Source organism: Carya illinoinensis, chromosome 5 (genome assembly GCF_018687715.1).
Source record: "Carya illinoinensis cultivar Pawnee chromosome 5, C.illinoinensisPawnee_v1, whole genome shotgun sequence".
NCBI classification, from domain to species: domain Eukaryota; kingdom Viridiplantae; phylum Streptophyta; class Magnoliopsida; order Fagales; family Juglandaceae; genus Carya; species Carya illinoinensis.
In genome coordinates, this window is record NC_056756.1 from 26552544 (window position 1) to 26570504 (window position 17961).

The 17961-nt window shown below is 37.2% G+C and overlaps 1 protein-coding gene across 6 annotated transcripts in view; it reads right to left on the reverse strand.

Moving 5' to 3' along the window:
• LOC122309605 (ADP-ribosylation factor GTPase-activating protein AGD4-like) overlaps positions 1-17961 on the reverse strand; it is a 57612-nt gene that overhangs the window by 12521 nt on the left and 27130 nt on the right. For 2 of the 6 annotated variants that reach the window (XM_043123133.1, XM_043123138.1), the window contains 7 exons: positions 16365-16412; positions 16172-16267; positions 16039-16080; positions 4731-4943; positions 4443-4574; positions 1127-1348; positions 7-93 (listed from right to left, as the gene is read on the reverse strand). In XM_043123133.1, the coding sequence (XP_042979067.1) occupies positions 7-93; positions 1127-1348; positions 4443-4574; positions 4731-4943; positions 16039-16080; positions 16172-16267; positions 16365-16412 (840 nt within the window). Of the gene's footprint in view, positions 1-6; positions 94-1126; positions 1349-4442; positions 4575-4730; positions 4944-16038; positions 16111-16171; positions 16268-16364; positions 16413-17961 lie in introns of all 6 variants that reach the window. The other 4 variants (XM_043123136.1, XM_043123135.1, XM_043123134.1 and 1 more) reach the window with 4 other exon arrangements.

Below are 17961 nucleotides of genomic sequence, written 5' to 3' on the forward strand. Positions count from 1 at the left end.
ACAAACCTTTTGAAGAAAATGAGAATTCAAAAGAGATGTAATAGCTCCTGTAATTTTGTTTATCCAGTCCATCCTATCTGCTTCATTTTCAGCCTGACCAAACAAGGTTATGATAAAAAAGTTGGGACAATATGCTCCAGAATATTATGATCATATTGCTAAAATTTAAAAGGGACAAAAAAAATTATAAAAAGAAACAACCAGAAAGGAAGGTTGTTACAGAACACATATACACTTTATAGCCTTCAAAAAACTGCAAAACATCTCTATCACACTTGAAACTGAAACAAGCCCTCCTAGAGAAGTTCCTGAGTGGCTTAGGAGGCGCCCCAGGAGTCATCAAGAAAAGAAATACAAATATTCAAAGAAACAACACATTATCCTTCATTATACACTGTTTGGTTGAAAGGAATGTACTACTTGTCTTGTTCTTTTAATTTTTTTTCTGATCTTTGGATGATATTGCCTCTCAGCTGTAAATATCATATTGATATGATTCCAATTTGCTTCAAACCCAAGTTCGTATACATACATGTTTAGATTTTGCGACTCAGTGGATTCAAACAGCTAAATAACTTACAACTAATTCTACCCACGTTCGTTTTTTAAAATTTATGATTTCTGAAAAATGCAACTGGATTAGATTATATAAGTGATTTTGATGCATGCTTATTGCAGCAAAACTATTATAATCATCATCATCTATGCAGCTCCTTTAGTTGCAATGGATGCACATCAATGGATGATCTATTTTTTGGATGATGCCAACATTCTCTCCAATTCCATACCCATGTTGTCCACCATGATCAAGGGTATATGGCCATCACATTTTAACCAATATCTATAAACTAAATTTATATATGATCGTTTTCACATTTCCTAGCATTCCAACAAGTTTCCAAATTGTTTTCAGCATTTTCATCATGCTTCAAAAACTTTTTGTTTTCGCATATTTATAAATCAGTAGAATGTAATTAAATGCTTAGTACACTTGGAAGCTTTCCTGCAGGAAAACAAGGCCACCTATGCAGTAAAGTCTCTCCAATGCAGCAGAATAGCCATGGTAAGATACTAAAAACCAAAGTCATGCTTATCAAAAAAAAAACAAACAAACAAAGTCAATTACCTGTAATGTGTAAGTTTTTAATGGAGATATTACTCGGAAGCAAAGTCGTAGATCCATGTCCTCTGCATCTATCTTTATAGTTGATGTGCAGAGATCAACAGTACGGCAGCTGAGGATTTCATCATCAAATGATGCTTCTCGGTTGTGCCGTGAACGGAATCTACCAAACACGCTGCTATTATGTTCACTTGAGCGAATAAAATTGTATGATTGAGAGCCCTGCTGAAGGATGATGGGTGGGGGGTTGAGAAAAGACAACTCAAGATGTATATAAAAATGAATTCCATAATACTACGCTTGCCATAATACTTCACTTCAAGCAGTTGAACTTATCAAAGAGTTGGTCAGAAAAGACAGATGTGTATGTGGTTGGAAAGAAGTTTTGTATAGGAAACAATAGCATCAAATGTCTAAACCTGGCTGCAAGATTATGCAGCACAGTATGGTTCCAGTATTTATTTGGTTTGTCTGAGTATCATTCAGTTTATACACTGGCAAGAATAAATTGATGAACAAAAACAAAAGACATTTCATAATCGTATGTAATAGTTGAGATATAATCCATTGATACATTCATGATCAGGAAAACACTGATTACTAACCCATTCCCCAGAAGAAAAAGATGAGTTTGATTAATTACAATAAAAGAGGGAAAATTTGATTGAAACTAGAAGTTTTTTTCTCAGTAGGTAAATTCATTTATGAAAATGAATGAGGTACATAGGTTTAGCATGAGGGAAGGTCGCTAATGATGGAGAATATATATTATGGACAAACTTTTGTCCAGGATTAACATGGAAATTCAAACAACTCAAAGCTTTTGAAGAGAAAGTAGAGAAGAAGAAAACATGAATAGATAATGTTTAAGTTGCGAATATTTAATAAAATTCTTATTTACTGATCAAAAAAAAAGTTGCAAATAGAAAGAACTTCAGTATTGAGAAATGACAAGTTTTCCAGGAATGTAATGAGATAATATGAAGCATAATGCAAATTTTAAGGCAAAACTAACAGATCATATGCATGTTTTGGGGCTTAAATATTATAGTGAGAATAATATAAGTAAAGAGGTTAGGGCACAGAACAAGAGAGGTAAACATGACAGACAATGGACAGAAAGTAGGATCAACCTAGATCACGCTATGGTTTAGAGCATCACACTTGACACAGATGCCTCCACATGTCAAATAAAAGACAGTACTTTGCATTTCTTCTATTGCCTTTTGAAAGAAACTAATATATGCTTTATATAGTCCTCTACCTACCGAACTTTTTTTATTGATCTTTGAAAACAATAATACATGCCTCAGATAAGCCTCTATTTACCCTCTTCTGTAAAATTTAATGAGTAGCTGAAACACGCCTCACACATGATCAAGCAAACTAACCAACTGCTGTCAACAATAGGAAAAGGCCACAATATTTCAAAGATGAAAACCTTAGAGCCACCACTCACTTCTTCAAGCATCCTCCCGTTGTCAATCAAGCCAAATAATTATGTTTGGTTTTGAAGCAACCTTCCCACTTCATGCAGTGTTTTCCCAACCTCAATGCCATATTATTTGCAACATCTCCCCATGCCTGGAGGAATCTAGTTCCTTGAGTTTAAGGGACAGAATCTCTCACAGATATCAGATATCATGGTCAATTTACAAAAATTCTTCCTTGGAATTACATATACAATCTGATAATGGCCTATTCTTCCATAGAACTAAAAATACTTTGGCTATCATCCCACAGTCCCCACCTCGAGTTGACACAATTTACTATCCATAATGACCTCAATCTCATCATGCTGCAACAATAATTCAGAAGCATCAAAAGGTAAAGTTGAGATTTTTCAATGTTGCAAGCCCCACATTGAAGCTTGATATACTTGCTTTTTGGGAAACATTCAAGTCCTATATATGTAAACAGATTGTGCGTGTGGTTGGTGACCTTAATTTATCCTAGGCTGGTACACCTTAATTTATGTTTTCCATGTTTGTTTCAATTCGCCATTAATTGTATGATATTATCATTAATTATCAAAACAAAAAAAAATTGTTTGATATTATCATTAGCCCTAGATTCTCCTAATGTCTAAATAATAGATCATATCAATGAAAATTTCAAGCTTTGGGGCTTAATTTCCCCTAGCAAATTCTATTGTTACTTTCCTCTCTTAATTTCCCCTAGCTGGCTATGCAAGACATCTTCAAACCAGCTTGAGGGGGAGTGTTGGAAAGTTTCCAAGTTTATCCAGTCAACTCTCCCTGGAGTATAGGAGAAATTTCTGTAATTATGTAAATACTCTTAGTATTCTTAGGAGATATTCAAGGAGATTTGTTAGCAATTGTCATTCTTTCCTTTTGTTATTCTTTCCTTTTAACTTATCCTTGTAGTCTATAAGACATACGGATTGTACCTTATTTTAAAATAATACGAAATACTATTCCAATTCTTTTTCTTTTTTTTTTTATAAGTAGAAATACTATTCCAATTCTTCTCCACTTCTAGAAAAAAATCTGTAAATGTATCAATTTCCCAATCTTGGGCAGCTCCAAGGAAAATGATGTTCCACTGGGGAGCCCTAGACAGATCCATAAGCTCTGCTACTAAAGCCGCCTTTCTTTATGCAATGTTGTATAGTGTTGGGTAGGCTTCTATGAGGATTCGATCTGCAAACCATAATTCATTCCAGAATTTAATTCTAGAGCCATCCCCAACTACAAAATGTGTTGATTGATGGAGATTGGTCCAGCCTCTTCTTATGTGTTTCTGAAGCCCCACCACATGTGGTCCACTCACCTCATTCGAGCACCATCATCACCACAATTCACCATGTTTTAAATCTATGATCACCCTCCATACAGCTCCCCTCTCAAATGATAGAGATTACTATTTAGGGAACGAATAAACTGAGGGTAGGGATTGGAACATAATAAAAGGCAAGTAAATAGAAAAGAAAATGGAGAGAGAGAGAGGGGGGAGAGAGAAAGATCAATCTAGAATCATGTTAGCATTCTCAGCATCAAACCTAAGAGAAAGATGCATCCCAAAAAATAAAGCTGTGCTTCATCTTTATTGCTTTCTGAAAGTAGCAAAATATAAACTATAAAGGCCTCTATCTACACAAGCTTCCAGTGACTTTTGAAAACGCTTTGAGTACTTCCTGTGCGAAACAAAATATTGTAATGTAAAAGATGATAAGTGCAACGGATAACCAACTAAAAGCTAATCAACCCATCAAGACAAGAATTGCAAGTAACAAATTTTCAGTCAGGCCAAACCATATAAGTCAGTAAGAATCATGACAATTATAGCAGTATCATACCATGGGTTTGGTACTCTTGACTCTGTAATAACAAAAAGTCCCTTGACTGTCAAGTACAAAGAACCTCCTCTTCCAATCACCTCTTAAACTTGAAGATCGCTTCAATAGATATCCTTGTTTGACAGCCTGGACCTAAAAATTAAAAACATAGAAATACGATAATAGCACCCATTGATGACTACATACAAGATCAAAAACATTAAAACGACATTAATGGAAACCTAGGGCAAATTCATGCCCTGGAAGTTAAAAAAAAAATAAAAAAAACTACAGAAACTAGTTAATCACCTCCCCACTTGTGGACTGCATGATTCCTTCAACATTTCCGTACGAGCTCTGACCAGCAACATGAATGTTATTAATACCTGAGGAATGCTCTAAATTACTTGAAGCTCGCATATTGTCCAGCTCAGCTTGCATTCTGTATTCCTGAATCCTTTTTGCAAGTTTATCTTGTTCAACATTGGCCCTTTCTTTAGATTGTTGAGCATATGTTAATACCTAATTTCAGACACAGCAAGCAACTACAAGTTAATTATGAAACCAAGAAATCATCAAAGCTAGTATGCAATGAAAGACTCCACCTATGCATACTCATTTGACAGTGATAATGACATTGTTAGATGAGATGAATGTTAAGTATCTCTACCAAAAAAGGAAGCATAAACTTCTCCTTTATTGAATGCTCAAAAATTCAGATCAAAACTGATTTTGCTCTATTTCATTGCACAGTGTGAACTTCCGTTTTCCACACCATTACAGCTACGAAAGTTAAAATGTAATTGTCAACACTTGTATGGTCTTAAGATCATTGACAAAGATGAAAAAGTAAAACAACAAAAACAATAACGGCAGGACAACTAGGTAAGAGTTTTAATCATAACATAATTAAACAATAAGTGGTTGACATTCACCAAATGCTATGGGGAGAAAACCAGAAATAGTCCCATATAAAGGCTTAGCTCTTCCCTGCTACTGAAAATGAAATAAACGCCCATTGCTTTTTTGTCACTTTCATGACATCCATCAAAATAAAAAAGCAGACCTTATCAAAATATAAATTTAAAAGCAAAATTCAGTCATAAAATGTATCAAGTCAAACAAACAACTGATTACCATTTAATTTTGTTAAGGAAAGAATATTGGTGTTTATGGGAAAATTTAGAGTAAAAATTCTCAGTTGACTGTATCAATTATTCCCATACTATGAAAAAAATTTCTTTTTATAATTCAAAATTAATCCTATTCTATAATATAACTGTTAGATGGCATAATACCCAATGAGGGTATAAAAGTAAAATGCAAGTTATGGTTTTTTTAACTGCCCATCATATTCTCTCAAAACCCTAATCTTGACATGGTATCAGAGCGGGTTTGACTTTCAAGAATCTGTTGGACTTCTGTTTTGACGTTTCAGTTTGTTTAAACAGAAAAAAGGGGGCCGGGTGGTTGTCAGAATCGGGTTAGTGTGCTGATGGTGTTGCTGCTTCTGCCACTCAATGTAAAAATACAGCTCCAAAAAAGTATCTCTTCTTCCTTGTACGTTGATGAGTGCTCTTGGAGCAGTTGGTCTGGCTCAGGTACACACTCTAAGACTCGCTGATTGTTGGCTGTCCAGGAATTGAAGTTTCTTCATCCAAATCTTTAAAGGAAAAGCTATAAAATTTATCAAAGTCCTGCTGCACAACCAGGTAAGACAAAACTCAGAAAAAATCATGTCTTCAATAGGATGGGAATTGCATGGGTGATGCCTAGGAGGGGGGTGGATCTTCTTGCTTGTTGGAGAGAGCTTCAGGTAACACCCAAATAGCAACTACGTGGAAAATGATTCCTTTACGTCTTATGTGGTACATCTTTATTTCTTCTGGCATCTGCTATTTTTTTCAACGGCGCTAGTTGTCATGACTTTCTTGTATCCAATTCTAGCTCTTAACTTGTAACTAGGTGTTCTCATTCTTCATGTGTACTTGGGCTACGCTTATTTACTTGATTCAATAAAAATTCATTTTACATATCAAGAAAATTGTGTATTGGGTATACGCTAAACCCTCACAACAGGGCTGGTTGTCAAGGTGTTGAGAAACCAGCTGAAATCTTTCTCAAATAGTCAAATTGCCCTTGTCATGGCAACACTATGTAAGTATCCACTTATCAAAAAGAGGTACGTGAGTATCTCATCAATCCATGCACCTCCTATAGAGAAAGTTAAATGGCTGCCACCTCTAATACACGATCCTGTCCATGTTTCACAGCATCAAGAAAATCAAAAATTGAGGGGTATTGCTTGCTGCCTAGGGCAGATGAGAATTGTGGGTAAGGTTCTCCTCAAGAGACTCTGAGATTCAGGTCACAAAGTCTCCATGAAGCCTCCCTTGTTGTCAATTGCTAAGCTTTTATTAAAATAGTCAGAAAAGGGTTGCTGCCAGCAACCCCAAACAGCCCTAGAAATTGATTATCTACACTATTTAGACATAACAAAGACTAGAAAGCATGAACGCCTGGACTACTTGCATAATACAGCACCTAGCATGCATATTTAGGAGAGTTCATAACATCTTGGTAAAATTTACACGTGACACAGTTGCTGTCATAAATTTGACAGCACCTCACGCACTCGAGAGATGATAATAGGACCCTGAACTGGATATAACACTGCACACACAAAAGTGCAAAGGATCAAGCATCATTGATGACATTGAATTAAAGGGGCTTTCAAGGAAAAGAACCCTACCATACCTTACTGGAAATTCCAGCCAACCCTCACCACAACACACAACTTAAGGAGCTTTAAAACTCCTCTTTATGGCAGCCATCAGCTCACACCAGCCTAAGGGCCATAGTAAGGGCTGTTTTGAGCAGCCTCAGACTTGGACTCTAGAATGACCTTAAATTTGCATGACGTAGGGATAAACTTACACCATTAAAGGACTGTTTAAGAACTCTTAGTAAAGAAAAACTGAACTGCACTGCTATCAAAAGTGCCCTACGAATAGGAGAAACCAAACTTTACCACTTAGTTTAGATAATGTAGTTTGAATAGGAATTACCATGGTAACATGTAAATGATCGACCAATCGTAACGTAGATTAGTCCTTCTAGTTTTGCTCCAATCATAACCTTGACTAGTCATTAAGGAAACAGTTCCCAATCAAAACACATAGGAGCTTGCCAGGGGGTTATTGTGTTGATGATGAATAAAAAATAAGGAAAGGAAAAGACGATAGGAAAGTGAACGTATGATTGCATGTGATGTATGATGGCTGATGACAGATAATAGGTGAGCAATGATGAGGTGGATGACAATGCCAAGAATGGATCACTTGATATGCACCTAGTAATGTCCATCTCCTTTTTGACTGAATTCCACCTATGGCCACAGATCGGAATCATTATCTTTAAGAACACCAACCCTAGCACACAGGGCATACTCGCGTTCAATGAGGATTGCATGAATGATATGTATGGATAATGTTAAGGCCATGCATGTTATAAGAGTGCAAAAGCTTCTATAACTTAAAGTAATGTTTATTGCATGATGTATTACTTATTGAGTATTCAACTCAGTATTTAATTTGATGAGACTGAGACCAAGACTAGATTTAGTTTTATTCCTTATGAAAGGGTTTCTCAAAAATGTCTTTTCTATTAACATTAAGGGTTTTTATTGAAGTTATGACTATATAGTCTTGGAACAAATTCCACTATTGACTATATAAACCAAGTCACATGGCCTATACTCCAAAAGGACTAGTCAACAATACAATTGGAGCCCATTGGAACGTTATAAAGAGTAAGAAATTCTCCTTCCCAAGCAATGTAGGATCTCATACACCACCTACCATTATCCTTATCATATGGGGGGGTATCACATAAGAACACGCTTTCTCAAATTATCCACCATCAGAATTCTCCCATGAGCAGCCAGCCAACCAAAACAAAGCGACCTTGAGAGGTACCTTACACCTCCAAAGGCACTTCCAAGGGAAAGAATTAAGAGGTTGGCAAGACATGACCTTATACTTTGAGTTCTTTATTAATAAAGTTTCAAGACGTTTTTTGGTTAATGGAATCTTCTTATAACTGGCCCACAAAATTGTTTATGATAGTGGCATCCCCAACCCTAGAGGAAGGGGGTGTTACAAATAATTTCATATAGTTCCAATGACTTTGATAGGAATCAGTGGACAATGGCCTACCATATGACTTGTCTCATTTTATTTATAGCTGACAAGGGGAAGAACTAAATGCAAACAGAAACTAAACAAAAATCCATTACATTTCTATTAATGGAGTTGATTAAACTCCCCATTAAAAAATCAATACACAGAACTAGCCTATTACCACAGGTACACATGTCGTTTCTTACCAGATATTAGCATACAAACATGAAACTTATTGCCAGTAGGAGTGCAGGCCAGCCTTTAAAATTCTCACGTGTGATGCACACAATGATTCAAACGTGTTTCACCATATAGAACTCAACCTTCTTTGTTTTTTGATAAGTAAGAAGTAATTTCATTAGAAACAAATGTATAGGCGAAGCCCATGTAAACAAGAAGTATACAAAAGAAAACGCCTAAATACATTCTAGGAAATAGAAAACAACACCAGAAAATCATGAACAGAAGCATCATAATCACTAAAGCAGAAAACCAAAACAACAAAGAGGGCACAAAAAAATTCCAGAGTCGCTCCAAAGTAAGCTCCTTGTCATTAAAACACCGCTCATTCGTTTCCATCCAAATGCACCACATAAGACACAAAGGAACCATTTTCCAGGCCGCATCCCCTTGAGAACAACCATGAAGCCCATTCCAACACGCAAGAAGATCAACCACTCTCAAAGACATCACCCAAGCCAAGTCAATTCTACAACAAATGTCATTCCACAAAGCCCTTGCCACCTCACAATGCAAGAGTAGATGATCCATGGTTTCCCCATTATTTTTACACATGAAACACTAATCCATAACTTTAATACCCAGCTTCCTTAAATTATCCAACATCAAGATTTTCCCAAGAGAGGCAGTCCAAATGAAAAAAGCAACTTTGGACGGCATGTGAGACCTCCAAATACAATTCCAAGGAAAAGGAGGACTATTCTGAATAGTCAACAGCTTACAGTACAAATGAACAGTGAACTTTTACACCCCTTGGACTTCCACAACATCCTATCCTCATCATTACCATCAAGACTCAAAGAGAATAAAATGCTGAAGATGCTGAAACTTCGACAATCTCCCAATCTTGAACAGCTCTAGTTAAGCGAATATCCCACTAAATCAAGCCATTAGAACGACAAAGCAAATCAGATACCACAGAAAACCAGCCTGAAGCCAATCAAAAGAAAGATAGCCGGAAACACACTATATAGGCCTCAATCACCACATCAAATGTCAAACCAGAAATGGATCCTAAATCCCTCTCCAACAGCATAACTAACATGATTAACAAAACTCTCTCAACCCAAGCATTTTCATACTTCCGATCAATGACCTCCCTCCAAAGCAATTATCCTTCTGACTCCAACCGAAATAGGAGAACAAACTTTATACCAACGAACAAGATGGAATTTAATTCCCTCTCCCATACCACCCCCATAAAAAAGCACGAAACAACTTCTCAATCCGGTAGCCACCCTTGCAGACAATGGAACCAACGATAGAAAGTAAGTGTGGAGATTGGAAAGGGTACTCTTGACAAGAGTAAGTCTGCCCCCTTTAGATATATATAGTCACTTCCAACAAGCCAACCTTTTCTCAACTTTCTCAACAACCCCATCCCAAAAAGCACTAGATTTAAAAGGGCACCAAGGGAAGGCCCAAATATTTCAGAGGTAAAGAAGCAATTTTACATCCCAACAAACTTGCCAAGGTTCACCTTGAGGCCCGATACAACTTCAAAACATAATAACACAACCCTTATGGCTTGAATCTAACAACAATCCCCGCATCCAAAAAAAAAAAAAAAATGAGAGTCCCATCGACAAAAGAAGATGTTAAAGTGTAATAGACCCATTAATAGCATTGGAAATGCACAATTAAGTTTCTTAAGTGTGATTTATTTCATCAAAGAAGAGTTGAGCACTTAATTATGCATCAAATTCTTGTACTAGATGCCAAATTAGTTGATGTCAATTTAGTGCACACAAAAGTTCCATAATTGTCCTTAAAATAATTAAAACTTATATCATACTTATATACTGCAGGGAATTTTTGGAAAGAAAAGAGAAAGTCATGAAAGACTTGTTCAATTCCTGACCCTTGAGCCGACACACCCGTGGTCCCAAAATGTACGCTGGACAGTGGGTGCTAAGGGCAAGGGACGTGAACAAGCAGCAGCTCTGGGTCGTGGCCTCAAGATGGCGCAAGAGAGGAGAGTCACCCGTGCACGGGCAGCAAACCTGGATGAGAACGCACACTGGAGAGAAAGAAAGGAGAGCACGCTTATGGGCTGGGGAGAGATCCGCTGGAACGCTGAAGTCTGGGGCAAAATCGAGTGGAGCGAGGGAGAGATATAAAAAGGAAAGAAAAAAAAATACCAGGGGGTTTGTTTTTCATATTTTTCTTGGTTTTCATTTTTCCTGGACTGTGGGTGCAGCATCGTTGTTTTTCTTTTGGTTTTATTTTTCTGGTTTTTGGGGGACACAGTTTTCATTTTTCGTTTGCATTTTTCTTTCCTTAAGACTTTTTTCTTTCAGTTTTAGTTTTTCTTCCTGGGCGGCTTTGTCTTTCTTTTCTGTTTGGTGTTCATTCTCTTTGATTTTTTGTATTTCTTGGACGGCGTTGGCTGGGTTCTATTTTTCCTGTGCTGCAGCGTTTCTTGTTTCCTTTTCCGGAAGGTATTTCAGAGACTGTTTGCACTCCAGGGTCTATCCCATTTGGGTATTTTCTTAGATTTTAATATGACTTTACTTAGATTTATTTTTGCTACTAGAAATACTATGTGCAGCTAATTTCTAAATCTTGGGTTGTGGAATGAGACTCGATTTATTTTGGGTTCTAGTTTAATGCAATATTTTGTTATTAAATGATGATTTCACTTTGTTGCTAGTCGGATTCGAATTGAAAATAGATTGCAGCTCTTGCTCTTAATTTGTTGTTAACGTAAGGCATAACAAAAGTTTGAAAATTATCAAGGCTTCTTTTAGTTGATTTATAATGTGTGTTTGGCTAGTAAAATAGTGAATCACTTAGGGAAATATTGCAAAACTTGAGCATAACCTTTTTCTCTTCCGTTTATCAATGCCTTGACTGGATTGGTAGATGAGAAAATTATCTAGAAACCGAAACAAAGAAAGTCTCATATCCAATTTGCCTTTTAGACATAAACTTTAATTTCAACTGACTTAATTTAACTAAAATTACTTTCACACTTTTTTTTCTTCCAAATTCATCTTCAAGAATCTGTTTTGATTCTGCATATTCTGTTTTTTTTTTTTTATACAATCATAAAGAGCATTAAAGCATTCCTCACATTGCATTTCATTTATTGTTTATCTCTCATAGTCAATACATTTTTTTACAACAAAATTTCATAAATGCTTTCCACTGTCCCTGTGGAATACAATCATGGACTTATCATTGATACAACTTGATACTTTTACACTTGGAAGAACACATTTGAGATCGAGTCAAGTTTTTGTCTCAAAACACAATGCCTCAAACCACGTGACTTGTGGAAAAAACTAACAGGTTACGAATAACCAACACCAAGAATCAAGCAGTAGAACACAATGCCTAATCCACGACACCATTTTTCCCCAAAACGGCATCTCCCAAGCATGTAGAAAAAGAAGTCCCAATTAACATGATCAAATGCCTTTTCCATATCAAGCTTACAAAGAACACTAGGAAAACCATCCCTCATGCGACTATCTAGACATTCAGTAGCAATAAGCATTGAATCAAGAATTTGTCTCCCCTGAACAAAGGCATTTTGGGGCTTAGAGATAATTTTCTCCATCACCTTGCTCATACGATTAGTAAGAACCTTCGATATTATCTTTTTTTTATATAAGTAGAACCTTTGATATTATCTTGTAGACCCCAATAATAAGACTAATAGGACGAAAATCCTTTTAACTCTGAAGCCCCAGGTTTATAGGGAATGAGAGCAATGAAAGTAGCATTGAGTGATTTTTCAAAATTTTTAAAGGAAAAAGACTCCTGAAAAACCAGCATCACATCTTCTTTCACAATCTCCCAACAAACTTGATAAAAGACCATTGAAAATCCATCCGGACCATGAGCTTTATCTTTGATCATCCCACTAACCACCTAAAAAACCTCATCTTCATCAAACAATTTCTCCAACCAACTCACACTAAGAGGATCAAGAGTATCAATACCAACCCATCAATTTTAGGCCTCCAAGAAGTTGATTCAGTGAGAAGACCTTCGTAATAATGCACTATAAGATCCTGAATCTCAAATGGAGATGAAATCACACAACCATCGGGGTGAAGCATCTCAATAGCATTTTTCCTCAAGTGTGAATTGGTTGTTCTATAAAAAAATAAAAAATAAAAAATAAAAAAAAAGTAGTACATTTATTCTCCTCTTTCAACCAAAGAGCCCTTGATTTTTGCCGCCAAGAGATTTCCTCCATCAACAACAACCTCTCAAGTTCAGCCACAACTGATTTTGTTTCTCATAATGACCTCCTCAAAAGGAAGCCAAGACTCCTCCCCAGACTCCAAATGCTGTAACTCCTCCATTAGAGGGTTTTTCTAATCATTAATATTCCCAAAAAATTTTGCATTCCACTTGTTTAAGTTGAACTCCAATGCTCTGAGCTTACCAGCAAGAATGAAACTGGGAGTACCCATCAACTCCTAACCACATGTTTTCAAACTTAAAATACCTCAGACCCCATGAATACCACCACTGTCCAGCAAAATGGGGAATGGTTCGAACACACACGAGGAAATCTCTTTTGGCACAACTCCAGATAATGCACTTCCCAAGGAGAACAAGAAATCGATCAAATCTTGACCAACCTCGACTATTGGACCAAGTGGATACACCCCCCACAAGCGGAAGATCCAAGAGAATCAAATCAAAGATAAACTCATAAAACTCCTCCATTGCTGAAGAAAAACTAGACTCGCCTTAACGTTCACTCAGGAACCGAGTAACGTTGAAGTCCAGCTCATACACCACGGTGCATCCCAAAGAGAATACAAACCCACAATTCTTCCCACAAAAAATTCATTTCAACACCTCCAGAAGCTTCCCATAGACGCCAAACGGGCCCAACCCACCAAAGAACACCCCCACAAACTATGAATTAAGCATATATCAACAAAATATAACTTCGTTTCTTGATACAAAGACGTTTGTTTGGATAGTTAAGCGCCCAACATTCCAAGAGAGAATCTTAGGCTTCATGAGAAAAGATGAGACCCTCTCCCTTTCAATCTGTCCATCCCTCCACTCTCCCCCTTAATATCATAATTAATAGAACAATCTAATTCTTTTAACTCCCTTCTTTCTTAGAAGCGGATTTCAAAGCCATGGAATGACCAGATTCAATAGCTATGAGAAGAGCCTTGAATTGTTCTTCAAAACCATCATACGAGATCCCAAAACAATCTTGTATTTCCTCTACTTTTTTTAAAACTCAATCCAACAGTGCACATGAGGAAGTGTGACAAGGAGGAAGAGCACATAGAGGGATCGGATGAACCTCATACACAGTACCATTTTGCAAGTTCAAAGCATCAAAAACCACCCTTGGAAGATGTAGCTCGCCAATTTTAATCAACACTCGATAAAGAGACCCTTTGTCCATCCTCGATTGTAGAAAAACATCCATAGGAAACAAAGGTTGAACAACCACCAGAACAAGATCCATTGAATGCATACCCTTAACATACGGGACCAAAGGCAACGAGTTAGTTTCATTCCCAACCACAACCATCCAAAACTCAAAACGTGGCAAAAATTCCCCTTCTTCACTTTCCAGCAACATTTTCAGCTCTGGCACAACATTTGAAGGGTCACCTGACATCAGCAACAAAGTCTATGCCAGCCCAAGCAACAGCAAAACTACGACTGGCCCCACAATGGATGGTGAAGGATCCCATCCTGAAATTCCCGAAACAGCCCCGATACGAGATTTCACCCTCCAAACATGATGTGGCCTTTTTGCAAAGCCCAGCCCAACTTCTTTTTTTCCCTTCTTATCTTTAGGCGGCTTTGGGCCTACAAAACAATTTGGCCCATCTACATCAACCACCACCTGCTTACCCAAATCGCCAATTTCACTATCCACACAGCCCTTAGGCGAGCCCATGCCAATCTCAACCCAACGTAACATAACTTCCACCTTACCCCTCATGTCAATAAGACCGTTTGCATGGCCATCAATGAAGATCCATCATTTAACCTTGTCGAGCCACCCCAGGAAAACCAAACATCATTCTTGGGGAACTTAAGTTTCGGCTGCACCACCTCCCCACTAGCCACCCCACAGATCATCCCACCGGCTACCAAGCAACCATGTGCATCTAAAGACAATGAAGATCTCGTCAAGACCACCCCAAAAGACCCCTTCAATCCTGAAAAAACGTGAGCGTGAGGACAAGCCCTCTGAGATGCTCTGTTCTTCATACCTGGAGCAGAGGACATGAAAACTGCCTCTGTCAGCTTTTCAGCAAACCACCTCCAACCCTCACCCTTCAAACCTTCTGGGACAGCGATAAAACCATGCTCACCTCTCTCCCGTATTTGGACGAAGTCCAAAAACGGCCATAATTGTTATGGGAACACTGGGCTAACAGCACCAGATTTCCATTTCTTCTAGACTTGTAAAACTCCGACAAACCAGCTAGAGCACTGCAAGCACCCACCATAGTGGGCAGCTAATCGCAGCAGATATCCACAATGATAAACTTAGGTGCCGTTTGAATAGCGAGTTGAGATCAAATGAGTTGAAATGAAAGTTGAAAATTGAATAAAATATTGTAAGAATATTATTTTTTAATATTATTATTGTTTTGGGATTTGAAAAAATTGAATTTTTTATTATATTTTGTGAGAATTTGGGAAAGTTATAATGATGAGATGAGATGAAACACTTCTTGTATCCAAACGGGGCCTTAGTAACCTTCGACTTCTCTTCGTAATCCACCACCACTGCTCATTCTGACGTTGAGACTCAAAATCTTAAAATCAATGAGAAGCTTCCACCTCAAACCCATCACAAAACGGAAAACTAAAACCAAAATGGCCAACTGACAAGAAAACATGAAAAGAAAATGGAAAATGAGAAGGAACAAAAGAAAGGGTTAAGAAAACTTCTGGCAAGAAGCGATCCATTCACATATTTTGCAAACTCCAACATGCTGCAATCCCTTTGTTTTTAGTTTAACAAGATACTTGTAATTTTTCAAAATAACTTAACATGACGAAATACATTTTTTTTATAAGTTTCATGACTAAATACATCAACTCAACCTTCTTTGTTTAACTCCATGCATGCTTAGTTGAGTCATCTAGTATAACATGAGTGCGGAAAATGCCAGAGGATGCCATCCGACAACATCAAAAGGATTAATATATGTCCAATGAGAAGTAAATGACGATCATACCTGGTGAATAAATGGTTCCATTGGGCTCAATAACTCATAGCCCTGAAGTGCATAGCAAATCCAATCTTCAGTCTACAAAATGGAAAACGCATTGGCATCTACGAAATTTAGATTAAGAGTTGAACAAGCAAACCAGCTTAAAGTATCTCAGGTGAGCATCCATCATTGCACTTATAGTTTCCAAGAACTCATATTTCTTCTTTGATTCAATATTCATCAGGGCATTTACCTACACTTGAACCAGAAAGAACAGTCCATTACAAGCAGATTGACAAAAGCAACTTTGTTCAAGAGCATACAGATATTCAGTTAAGATGAAGGCATACTAGATTGAAACGGCTACTCTCAAAAGCTGACTTTGAGTTCTGTAGATCCTGTCAAAATTAAGGGACATTGTGGACTGTAAGATGCTAAACTTTTCGAAAGAAAATGTTCCTTCCTTTACCAAAACAAAACAGAAACTGAATATTTACCATGATGCAACCATATTAACCAAAACAAAAAGGATGCTGAATACTTCACCAAATTATACAAATATATTAACCATGCTTAAAAATAATACCACTTTTTAAGGTATAGAGCTAAGGATCTGGAGTTTTCATTGGCCAGCAATCAGAAAGCAGTCAAAGTCAGGTCAGATCGAGCTGGTTGAGCAGCAGGAGGAGAATCAGTCTAATCGATTCATACAATTTTCATACGTCTTTTTCCCACATTAATAAGTGCCCTTATTTCCTCTAAATGCGAGTGCCCGAATCTCATTCTCATCTACAATTTTATTTCATTATGCATATCTAACACAACGCAAATCTGTCAACCCCGTAGGTGAACCAGATTCCATATGCTTAAGATTACATACCCGTATTATAAAACAACAAAATAAAAGCAATATTCAAGGGAAAAAAAAATCCATGTACTTCAAAACTTTGGAGATAATTCCATACTACTGACGAAGTGATGAAACTACATAATTAAGCTACTTAAGTGAATAAATTGTTTAACCAAAAATGATTTAAGTACTAAATTATGCAGTAGATCATGATACTTGAGTCCATTGATAAATTCTGATATTTTTTTGTGCTTAAAAAGATTGATAATGCAATTGTTTCATATCAAAATAAATATCTTAATTTTACCCTTCTCATATCATGTTTATACGTTGCAGGACAATTATTTTTTTACATGAGTTGTTGACATCCCTTTTTGAGTATAGAGAAATATTATAACAAAGGGACATTCTTGACAAGTCACAAATAAATGTAAAAGGAGCTGCAAGCTGCAGCAAAGACCTGCTGCACGTCCGAGTGTGTGCTGTCTGTCCAGAAGAGATCAGCAGAAGAAAAAGAAACAGCTGGCCCTCAACTTTGACAGAAGAGATCACGCTGGCACCAAATGGAGATCGGGTGCTAAGGCGTTGAGATTATTCGGTTTTAGCTTTTGGCATGTGAATTGCTTTTTGGTTCCAAACCTAGCACTAGGAAGACAGCTGGAATGCAAGTTGTTCAATTCGGTTTTCTTGCTTCTACACATGGAGGGACATTACGGAAGCATGGCTGCACATTTGCTTTGAATTTTATAATAATATAGCAGCACATGGAGAGAGTTACAAGACACAAGAGCTGTTGTAGAAAGAAGACAGCTGGAATGCAAGTTGTTCAATTCGGTTTTCTGGCTTCTACTCATGGAGGGACATTACGGAAGCATGGGCTGCACATTTGCTTTGAATTTTAAAAGAACATAGCATCACATGGAAAGCTTACAAGACAGCTGGATTGTTAAGACACACGGCTATAAAAAGGAAGAGGGCTGAAATGCTACGCATGTTCGGCGCAGCAGAGTTTTATTTTTATTCTTTCTTTTTTTCGTTCAGGTAGCTGGAAGCAGCAGCAGTAGAGTAGTCTTTTAGTTTTAATTTCTTTTCTTTTT